The following is an 11,544-nucleotide window of genomic DNA, read 5'->3' as shown; positions in this document are numbered from 1 at the left end:
ATTCCTTGCGGATTGGTATATTCTTTAAAGTGTGAAAAGTGGTAAACTACAAACAGATAAATTCTGTAGAACGAAATATGTGAAAAATTCAGGCTGCTGCACCTGTTCGCTGCAGGTTTCTTTTTTCATTCACAACTTCTGCGACTGCCTGCAGTTTGGTTTATCGTTTCCCTGACTAATTATTCCATTTACTTTGCCCAAGTTCCTGTAGTTCTCTGTTTCGTTCCTTGTTTTGGTAGCTGCCGCAAGGGTAGTGTGGCGTGACTGCACTATCAAAGTGCCCCAAACAAAAACTTCTGCTCGCCGGGGACGGGGAAGAGCTCGGTGCTCCCTTTGCTCTGCTCTCGTTTTCCTCAAAATATTGCACAACACATGCAATACTGTCAAAATATTTTCCCCCTACAAATGGAAACATTCGTATCGGAAAATCGGATACTTAATGTTTTTCTTTGCAGTGAAGAGCTTATGAATGATTTTGGGTTAAGGCAACTACTGTACTCAGATTTTTACTTCACAATCACCGTTACGACAATTCAACCATCTTCCGATGGTTTACATTCCGACTTACGGCCTCCCCAAGGCAGTGCGAAGCCACTCCACATCCCCTCCACCATCACTTGACCATCCCCACAGCTTTCCACACTCCTAGCCAATTCTGTGAGCAGAACGATCTAGAGGGCAATTGCTATTGGCGTCTCATTGGCTTGATTTGTAATTTTCTGGCTACCAATTTCATGCGCTGGCCAGCAGTCCATTCCAGTGTCGCTTGGAGCGTGTGCCCGGAAATATGTTGCGCTAAATATTACTAGAATGTATTTTTCAGATAACTTTCTCGTTGGTCGCGTTGCGAAAAAGACTTTAATTCTGTTGGTTTTTATAATCCTGCCAGTTTTAATGGGAGTTTAAGGAAAGTTTCAAGCCAAAGCATTTGTTTTTACATCTTAGGAGTATAGAAATTCAGTTATGAGGAAGGAAAACCACTTGCAGCTTAATTGCTTCCCATTAAAGAAGAAAGAACAGCAAAAAGAAGTCAAACAATACTATTTCGTGTGCTAATTGAATTTAAAAATTTATTTTAATTGGTAACTAAATCGTTTATTAATGGGGACTGCAAGGAATCACTTTCCATTTTCCAGTCAAGTTACCATGAAATTCCTGAACTAATCAGAAGCTTGGCACTCTATGAAATCGATTCGTTTAAAGATGGGCTGGGATTTCCATTCGACACGCTGTGAGTGTTATGCGTCGGCATTAACGGCGTTTTTATGTCCATTGGAAAATGGCACATTAGCGGCATAAAACAGGCCGTAAGCATTAGCTAGAAATCCTTTAAGCGCACAAAATACACATGCACACGCCGGGATAGCGGCTAAAGTCGATTCGAAGTGTTCACAGGATGCTTTTAGGCACAACGCTGTTTTATTATTTACTGAAGAGCCGTGTCCTGGAGGAGCAGCCGGAACGCTGTCCATCAGGAATAGAACTTAACGCGCCTTTAATCGCTTTCGCATAAATTGTCTCGCGTCTTTTGTAATAAACCTCAGTATCTCCATCCACCGGAAAAACAAATTCCGCCTTGGGAACAACTAAATTCGAGATTTTACGGCAGTTTCATTGAGTTTACGCTTGATTTGATTCGAGTTTAATTCAAGAAACGAGCCAAAGGCCAAAAGGCATCGCAACAAGCCGTCTCACAGATCATCGTCGGCAGTCGTCATCGTATTCTCCGCACTTCTCCCTGGTTCTGGCCCCTTGGCTCACATTTCAATTAAAAAAGCAAATATACGGGGGAATGAAAATTGAATGAAAATATGTCATCAGGAGGAGCTGATATTGAGCCTATCGGATGTGTTGTCTATGTGTGTGTGGAAGAGGTGTAGGGTTGAGTGGCAATGATACAATGATACAGGCAGATACTCTTAAATAGTATTTTTTCTGACGTTCAACGTTTGGAACGTTAAATGACAGATGATGGAACCATAAAACAAATCCATAGATAAAGGGAGAGAAGTTTAAAAGCAAAAATCTGAAGAGAGATAGGAGGATACAAAATACATAAACACAAAAACACAAAAAAAACGAGGGGGAACGTTGTGAGTTGCTGCGGACACCGCAACTCTACAGTTATACCCGATACTAAGTCAGTATGGCTCTCCTCCGGCAGACGCCGCTAATATTAAACGACACGACAAAGAGTGCGTGCGAGATAGACAGAAAATCAGTCTGAGCGTGACGTCGGGCGCTGCGTAGCCAGTGCAAATTGATTTGTTCCTTTTGGGTATAAAAATGATTCGATCTGATCCAGATTCAGCAATCTGATAGATATGGTCATTATCTATGATTCTGCGTTTTTAGTTTTCTCGAATCTGCAATATTGTGGATGCAACAGATTTTCGTCCTTTGTGGGGGCGCAAGGGGGTGGGGCGAAATTCTGAGATATACGTTTTATAGTGAGATCTAACAGAAGTGCGGATACCAAATTTGGTTACTCTAGCTTTAATAGTCTCTGAGATTTGTGGATGCCCCAGATTTTCGTCCTTTGCGGGGGCGGAAGGGGGTGTGGCGAAATTTGGACACGAAACGGTCAAGGTCCGATATCACAGGAGTGTGGATACCAAATTTGGTTGCTCTGGCTCTTATAGGTTCTGAGATCCTTGAACTCATATTTTGCAATTGGCAAAGCCGACCATGAAACCTGTGTGTTAGAGAGAGACAGAGCGAGAAAGAATGAAATTGTTTTCTTGATTCTGGCTATAATAATTATACGATCTGGTTGAGATTTTACATTCTAGAACATATCGTCGTCCTCTACGATTCTGCGTTTTTGGCTTTATCGTATCTTTAAAAATGTGGATGCCACAGATTTTCGTTCTTTGTGGGGGCGGAAGTGGGCGGGGCGAAGTTTTGAAATATTTTTGTAGCAGTGACATATCACAGAAGTCTGGATCCAAAACATCGTTGCTCTAGCTCTTATAGCCTTTGAGCACTAGGCGCTGAAGGGGACGGACGGACGGACGGACGGACGGACGGACGGACGGACGGACGGACGGACGGACGGACGGACGGACAGACGGACAGACAGACAGGGCTCAATCGACTCGGCTATTGATGCTGATCAAGAATATATATACTTTATGGGGTCGGAAACGATTCCTTCTGGACGTTACACACATCCACTTTTACCACAAATCTAATATACCCCAATACTCATATTGAGTATCGGGTATAACGAGGGGGAACGTTGTGAGTTGCTGCGGACACCGCAACTCTACGGTTATACCCGATACTAAGTCAGTATGGCTCTCCTCCGGCAGACGCCGCTAATATTAAACGACACGACAAAGAGTGCGTGCGAGAGAGACAGAAAATCAGTCTGAGCGTGACGTCGGGCGCTGCGTAGCCACTGCAAATTGATTTGTTCCTATTGGCTATAAAAATGATCTGATCTGATCCAGATTCAGCAATCTGATAGATATGGTCATTATCTATGATTCTGCGTCTTTAGTTTTCTTGAATGTGCAATATTGTGGATGCAACAGATTTTCGTCCTTTGTGTGGGCGGAAGGGGGTGGGGCGAAGTTTTGAGATACACGTTTTATAGTAAGATCTAACAGGAGTGCGGTTACCAAATTTGGTTACTCTAGCCTTAATAGTCTCTGAGATTTTTGAATATCCCCAGATTTTCGTCCTTTGCGGGGGCGGAAGGGGGTGTGGCGAAATTTTGAAACAAACTCGTCTCGGTCCGATATATTAGGAGTGTGGATACCAAATTTGGTTGCTCTAGCTTTTGTAGTCTCTGAGATCTAGGCGCTAATGTTTTACTCTAAGCAAAGCCGCCTATGCTACGTGTGTGTTAGAGAGAGACAGGGCGAGAAAAAATGAAATTGTTTTCTTGATGCTGGCTATAATAATAATACGATCCAATTCAGATTCCGAAGTCTTAAAGATATGGACATTCTCTACAATTCTACGTTTTTGGTTTTCTCATATCTTTAAATTGTGGATGCCACAGATTTTCGTCCTTTGTGGGGGCGGAAATGGGCGGGGCGAAGTTTTGAAAAATTTTTGTAGCAGTGACATATCACAGAAGTCTGGATCCAAAACATCGTTGCTCTAGCTCTTATAGTCTTTGAGCACTAGGCGCTGAAGGGGACGGACAGACGGACAGACGGACAGACGGACGGACGGACGGACGGACAGACAGACAGGGCTCAATCGACTCGGCTATTGATGCTGATCAAGAATATATATACTTTATGGGGTCGGAAACGATTCCTTCTGGACGTTACACACATCCACTTTTACCACAAATCTAATATACTGTAACGTTCCGTTCTTTTCCCGTCTGATGCAGCTGGGCTGGCTCAGCGGTCGGTAGGCTCGCTGCAACAATATTTGTATGTTGCCCCGACGACAAGTAAGAAGGCACGGATTGGGTCTTGTACTGGTATGCTAGTATGCTTTATTGGTATCTTAAGTCTATCTTACGCTATTCCGACTCCGGTGCGGGTTCTCCTCGTGGTTCTCCTCTGTGGTTCGATGAGCGTGTCGCTCCCTGGGCCCCCCACGGCGTCGCCGAGCGTGGCACCGCCGGCTCTACTGACTGGGGCTAGCGATTCTGGGCACGTGGCCCAAATCCGCCTCTCAGTCAGGCGCCTGACGCGTTCGCTCTCACTCGACTCCCTTGGTTTTGCGGCCCGAGGGTGCCTCACTCCTGGTGGGTTGCGCGTCAAGCGTGGCACCGTTGGTTCAAGGGATTGGGGCCTTTGGCTCTTGGCTGCACGCTCGAGTCCGCCTCCTCACACAACGTGTTCGCTTTCTAACGCTCTTTTCCCTTCGCTTGGTCTCACTCTTGTCGCTCACTGTGCACTTCACTCTTGCTAGCTCCGTTTGCTGACTGTCCCTGTTCCTGGTCGCGGCCCTCCTCTTATAGACTCGCTTCTGCGTCAGCGCCGCCGATGCCGCCTGGCGCTAACGGCACTTTCCGCCATGCGGTGCCCGTATTTTTCCATCGGCGTTCCTTCATTCCCTTGTCGCTTTCCAACGGGACCTGGCTGGTGGCGTGATCTCATGACCATATTTGGTCATGCGCTGGGCCACTGCCGGCCCGATCCCGTCATCCCGCGGCTCTCTCTCCAGGGGTCCTCCCCTCTCATCTTGGGTCCCGAGAGAGCTCTCCTCGGGAATTCGCCGCCTCCGGATATCCCCGGATAACGGCCGTTAGCGCTTAACCCTTCGCTGCCCCCTACGTGTGGGAATACCTTTCCTCACACTTCCCCCTTTCTTTTATTGGCGGAAAACCCCGGTTTTCCGCGTCCCAGGTTTGGGATGCTTCAAAAGACCGCGCGACCGGTGCGCGTGCTTTGTTCTCGACCCGGGTGCCCCCTGGCGCCCTCTTTCGGCTTCACGCCTTGCGGTGTTGCCGTACCTCTCCGATGAGCGCGATCGATTCGATTCCTTCTTACCGATAGTTCGCATAGGAACGTTGCCCCGCCCGGTATAGGGTACGGTCGCTATTCTGACCTACTCGATATGACACAGCGTTGCCTTTACGCTCCACTCGATACAGCGTAGGGTCGTTTCTGTGCTCTACTCGATATGTCGCAGCGTGCGTATTCTACTTCCGGATCGCGAATTCCTCAATGGACTGGAAACGTACCATTTTCTCGCGATGCCGGGTGTTTTCTTTGTTTACCTTGTGCGCGTCTGGTTTTTCCTACTACCCTTCGCTGGGCCGCCTGCTTTCCGCCGGCCCTCTGGATGCTTCGGGTAAGTTTTCCTCCCGCTTTGACGCCTTCCGCCGCCTTCATTCAAGCTCCCCCGATTCCCCGCTGTTCCTCTGCTGCACGGTAAGACCATGTTTTTTTTCTTAAAACACCCCTTTTTTTTTGTTTTTTTTTTTCTTTTTTACTTGTTCTTGTTTTCAGTTACTTTCTTCTCCATTCTTCTTCTCTACTCTTCTTTTCTCCTCAATACCTAGCCCGGAATACCTCCTGCCGGTCGGTGGACACCAATAGCCGGTAGCGGACGCCCCCGTCGTTGACCAGACGCTTCACCTTCCTTGCGGTTGGCTTTATCCGCGCGAGAGAGCGCGTGACGACGGCCGGCCACTCATCGCGGTTGACGGCCCGCCACCGTGAGTTGTCCGCCGACCTCGTCTGGGGCCACGATGCCTGGCGCTGGAGCTCGGGCCGGCGCGCCTCCGCCCGCTCCCCTGGGCACGACGCCTGTCGGCCCAGCTTCGGACGCTCGCCCTGGCCGGGTTCCGGCCATCGCCAAGGACCTCTCTCCCATGGCTCAGGTGAGTGTTGTTCCGCGGCCTCGTCCTTCTTCGCTTCCGCCGTTGCTCTCGCGCCGTCATCCGCTTCGCCGTCGGCCGCCACCTCGGCTTCGGGCGCCGCCGCTGGGCCCTCCGCCGTCAGTGATGTTGGCGTGTTCGTCGTGCCCTCCGTCTCGACCTCTGCCGTCCTCCCGGGCGCCTCCTCGGGCACCTCTTCGGCGGTGGGTGCCACCGCTGGGCCTGTCGACTCCTGTGGCCGTGCCGGCCGCCTCGGGTCCCGCTCGTCACTGGCGCGTGGTGCCTCCTCCCACAGTCGAGCCTCCCTCGCTTCTTGCCCGGGCTGCTGGGGCGCGGGCCCAGAGGCCCACGATATGTGCAGCGTTTGCACGTGCCACATCATGCCGTCTCGCACCGCGGAGCGCACCTCCTGCGAGACGAACGGCCCGATGGCGGCTCCCTGTGGCCCGTGCCAGTGCTGCTGCTGCTGCTGATGCTGCTGATGCTGCTGCTGCTGACGCTGCTGCTGCTGCTGCTGATGCTGATGCTGCTGTTGCTGATGCTGCTGCTGCTGCTGCTGACGCTGCTGCTGCTGACCCCTTGACCGCGCGCGTTGTCAGCCGGCGGCCGACGCCGGAACAGCTCTTCCTCTGCCCCGGTGACGGTGGGGCCTGCGGCCGTGGCTCCTCCTCGGACTCGACGTGTTCAGGGGGTGGCTGCCAGAGCTCCTCCTCCTCCACCTCGGCTCGTCGTAGCCTCTCCTGCCACTCCTCTTCGGGCGACTGGACTCGAGCCGCCTTCGGCGCTGGTGGGCACTCCGCCTCCTCCTCGTCGCTGGAGATCACCGCCAGCCCGCCTGCCGCGCCCTCCGCCCTCGTCGCCCTTGCCTTCTCCGCTTCCGCCCGCAGACGCGCCGTCTCCCTTCGCTCCGCTGCGTCGACCCGGCTAATACACCGCCATTGGTGCGCGACGTCTCGCTCGTGGCGCTCCGCCTCCGCTTCTTGCGCCGCCTTTTCAGCCTCCTGCGTGGCCTTCAGCCTCTTCGCCAGCGTCAAGGCCTCCTCCCATACCCGCCGTTGTCTCCGCTCCTCCGCCGCCGCGGCCAGCGCGAACCGCCGGTGCCATTCCGCGAGGCGTCGTGCCTCAGCGGCCGCGTTATCTTCCGCGATGTCGGCCTGCGTTGCCTGCGGCTCTTTGACCGCGGTCTCGGTCGGCGTTGTCTGCGGCTCTTTGACCGCGGTTTCGGCCGGCGTTGGCTGCGGCTCCTCGACCTGTGGGTCTGTCGGCCGCTGATCCCCTCGCCGCGCCGTCGACCTCCCCCTTGTGCGTGCCGACGACCCCTCTTCCTTGGCCGTACGCGTCGAACGCGTGGACGCCCGCTTCGAGGCCCGCTCACTGGGCTCCTCCTTCCGCGTCTCCGTGCGCCCCCTCCTTCCTCCCTCAGGCCACTCCTCGCGCTTGCTGGGGTGGGGCTTCTCGCGCTTGTCGGTGCGGGGCTCTTCGTGCCTGCTGGTCCGGGGCTCCTCGCGCCTGCTGGTCCGGTGCTCCTCGCGCTTGCCGGTGCGGGACTCCTCGCGTCTGCTGGTCCGGTGCTCCTCGCGCTTGCCGGTGTGGGGCTCCTCGCGCTTGCTGGTGCGGGGCCCCTCGCGCTTGCTGGTGCGGGGCTCCTTGCTACTGCTGGTCCGGGGCTCCTCGCGCTTGGTGTGGGGCTCCTCGCGTCTGCTAGTCCGGGGCTCCTCGACCTTCGCCTCGCGTGCGCGTTCTCTCCGTGGCGCCGGCTCCCAGCTCACCAATTCTAGGTCACTTTCCGCCTCGGTGTACCCCGGCGATACCATGGGGGACACCGTCGGTCCCATGGATCCCGCGGTTGACACTAGCGGTGAGGCCAACAATTGTAGCTCCGGGGACCTACTCCTACTCGACCTTTGCTCCTCGCGCTCGACCTGGTACGCCTGCCGCCGACTTTGTGTATCACCCATAGCCTGATACCCGCGGCGAATCCATTTTCGCTGCTCCGCTATGTACCTTATTAAGTGTTGTTCCGTTGACCATTCCCACTTGGCCTTCTTCTTCAGCAAAGTGCTGAGGGGCTGCACCAACGTGGCGAATCCCTTTACGAAACGCCGGTACCAGGAGGCCACGCCCAAGTAATGTCGTAGCTCTTTGACACTCGCTGGCGGCTGCAACTCCTAAATGGCCGCCACTTTCTCGGGATCGGTGCAGATTCCGTCTCCCGTTACCAAATGCCCCACGTTGGGCGCCAGTTGTAACGTTCCGTTCTTTTCCCGTCTGATGCAGCTGGGCTGGCTCAGCGGTCGGTAGGCTCGCTGCAACAATATTTGTATGTTGCCCCAACGACAAGTAAGAAGGCACGGGTTGGGTCTTGTACTGGTATGCTAGTATGCTTTATTGGTATCTTAAGTCTATCTTACGCTATTCCGACTCCGGTGCGGGTTCTCCTCGTGGTTCTCCTCTGTGGTTCGATGATCGTGTCGCTCCCTGGGCCCCCCACGGCGTCGCCGAGCGTGGCACCGCCGGCTCTACTGACTGGGGCTAGCGATTCTTGGCACGTGGCCCAAATCCGCCTCTCAGTCAGGCGCCTGACGCGTTCGCTCTCACTCGACTCCCTTGGTTTTGCGGCCCGAGGGTGCCTCACTCCTGGTGGTGGCTGGTGCGCGTCAAGCGTGGCACCGTTGGTTCAAGGGATTGGGGCCTTTGGCTCTTGGCTGCACGCTCGAGTCCGCCTCTCAATCCTCACACAACGTGTTCGCTTTCTAACGCTCTTTTCCCTTCGCTTGGTCTCACTCTTGTCGCTCACTGTGCACTTCACTCTTGCTAGCTGACTGTCCCTGTTCCTGGTCGCGGCCCTCCTCTTATAGGCTCGCTTCTGCGTCAGCGCCGCCGATGCCGCCTGGCGCTAACGGCACTTTCCGCCATGCGGTGCCCGTATTTTTCCATCGGCGTTCCTTCATTCCCTTGTCGCTTTCCAACGGGACCTGGCTGGTGGCGTGATCTCATGACCATATTTGGTCATGCGCTGGGCCACTGCCGGCCCGATCCCGTCATCCCGCGGCTCTCTCTCCAGGGGTCCTCCCCTCTCATCTTGGGTCCCCGAGAGAGCTCTCCTCGGGAATTCGCCGCCTCCGGATATCCCCGGATAACGGCCGTTCGCGCTTAACCCTGCGCTGCCCCCTACGTGTGGGAATACCTTTCCTTACAATACCCCAATACTCATTTTGAGTATCGGGTATAAAAACGAGGGGGAACGTTGTGAGTTGCTGCGGACACCGCAACTCTACGGTTATACCCGATACTAAGTCAGTATGGCTCTCCTCCGGCAGACGCCGCTAATATTAAACGACACGACAAAGAGTGCGTGCGAGAGAGACAGAAAATCAGTCTGAGCGTGACGTCGGGGGCTGCGTAGCCACTGCAAATTGATTTGTTCCTATTGGCTATAAAAATGATCTGATCTGATCCAGATTCAGCAATCTGATAGATATGGTCATTATCTATGATTCTGCGTTTTTAGTTTTCTCGAATGTGCAATATTGTGGATGCAACAGATTTTCGTCCTTTGTGTGGGCGGAAGGGGGTGGGGCGAAATTTAAAGATACACGTTTTATAGTAATATCTAACAGGAGTGCGGATACCACATTTGGTTACTCTAGCTTTAATAGTCTCTGAGATTTTTGAATATCCCCAGATTTTCGTTCTTTGCTGGGGCGGAAGGGGGTGTGGCGAAATTTTGAAACAAACTCGTCTCGGTCCGATATATTAGGAGTGTGGATACCAAATTTGGTTGCTCTAGCTTTTGTAGTCTCTGAGATCTAGGCGCTAATGTTTTACTCTAAGCAAAGCCGCCTATGCTACGTGTGTGTTAGAGAGAGACAGGGCGAGAAAAAATGAAATTGTTTTCTTGATGCTGGCTATAATATAAATACGATCTGGTTCAGATTTTGCACTCAAGAAGATATAGTCATCTTCTACGATTCTGCGTTTTTAGTTTTCTTGTATCTTTAAAATTGTGGATGCCACAGATTTTCGCCCTTTGTGGGGGCGGAAGTGGGCGGGGCAAAGTTTTGAAATATTCTTGTAGCAGTGACATATCACAGAAGTCTGGATTTAAAACATCGTTGCTCTCGCTTTTATAGTCTTTGAGCACTAGGCGCTGAAGGGGACGGACAGACGAACGGACGGACAGACGGACAGACAGACATGGCTCAATCGACTCGGCTATTGATGCTGATCAAGAATATATATACTTTATGGGGTCGGAAACGATTCCTTTTGGACGTTACACACATCCACTTTTACCACAAATCTAATATCAAATATAATATACTACTCATTTTGAGTATCGGGTATAATAATTATTAAGCTTCCCTGAAGCTGTTTGTGAGTAATTTCGTGTAACTATTCTATAAATTCGGAAAAATTTCGTTCTTTTGTGAGATAACTTTTTGCTTATATGTATGATGTATATGCAAACCTATCCGTTGTACCCAATGTCCCCAACGATTCTAAAAGTATTAAGTAGTCCACGGTTTTCAAATAAACAATTCGACGTTCGTTCCACTTGGATGTTTAGAAAAAAAAAGATAATTTGACATTTTTAATAGAGCGATAGATTCCTCGGATCCATTACTATCGTGTGCCTGTTTAAAGGAGAGGGAAAGAAAAAACAAGAAAAAGCCTCTGTCCAAAGAATTACTAAATTTAAAGTATGTAATTAAAATTTCCGAGTTTATACAAAACGAGGGGAACGTTGTGAGTTGCTGCGGACACCGCAACTCTACAGTTATACCCGATACTTAGTCAGTATAACTCTCCTCCGGCAGACGCCGCTAATATTAAACGACACGACAAAGAGTGCGTGCGAGAGAGACAGAAAATCAGTCTGAGCGTGACGTCGGGCGCTGCGTAGCCACTGAAAATTGATTTCTTGCTGTTGGCTACAAAAATGATCCGATGTGATCCAGATTCAGCAATCTGATAGATAAGGTCATTATCTATGATTCTGCGTTTTTAGTTTTCTCGAATGTGCAATAATGTGGATGCAACAGATTTTCCTCCTTTGTGGGGGCGGAAAGGGGTGGGGCGAAATTCTGAGATATACGTTTTATAGTGAGATCTAACAGAAGTGCGGATACCAAATTTGGTTACTCTAGCCTTAATAGGCTCTGAGATTTGTGGATGCCCCAGATTTTCGTCCTTTGCGAGGGCGGAAGGGGGTGTGGCGAAATTTGGACACGAAACGGTCAAGG

At 51.7% G+C, this 11,544-nt stretch overlaps 1 protein-coding gene across 1 annotated transcript; it reads right to left on the bottom strand.

The window, feature by feature from the left end:
* Window positions 1-1,817: 1,817 nt before the first annotated feature.
* LOC117191594 (proteoglycan 4-like) lies at window positions 1,818-8,256 on the bottom strand. Its single transcript, XM_033396417.1, has 3 exons — window positions 7,249-8,256; window positions 6,284-6,707; window positions 1,818-1,855 (listed from the first exon to the last, which is right to left on the bottom strand). Exons 1-3 carry the CDS (start codon window positions 8,254-8,256, stop codon window positions 1,818-1,820), a joined length of 1,470 nt encoding a protein of 489 aa, XP_033252308.1.
* Window positions 8,257-11,544: the final 3,288 nt, after the last annotated feature.

The sequence above is a fragment of the Drosophila miranda genome (genome assembly GCF_003369915.1).
Source record: "Drosophila miranda strain MSH22 chromosome Y unlocalized genomic scaffold, D.miranda_PacBio2.1 Contig_Y1_pilon, whole genome shotgun sequence".
Classification (NCBI taxonomy): Eukaryota; Metazoa; Arthropoda; class Insecta; order Diptera; family Drosophilidae; genus Drosophila; species Drosophila miranda.
Note: the sequence above shows the minus strand (reverse complement) of the source record. Positions and strands in the feature narration are given on the sequence as shown.

What these genes read in the sequence shown, in the direction of transcription:
- LOC117191594 (XM_033396417.1), bottom strand. Translation starts at nt 8,256, where the DNA reads ATGGGTGATACACAAAGTCGGCGGCAGGCGTACCAGGTCGAGCGCGAG. An exon ending in CGGAGCGCCACGAGCGAGAC is followed by an intron (nt 6,708 to 7,248) that starts GTCGCGCACCAA and finishes TTCGTCTCGCAG; the next exon opens with GAGGTGCGCTCCGCGGTGCG. An exon ending in ACCTGAGCCATGGGAGAGAG is followed by an intron (nt 1,856 to 6,283) that starts GTCCTTGGCGAT and finishes ACACACACATAG; the next exon opens with ACAACACATCCGATAGGCTC.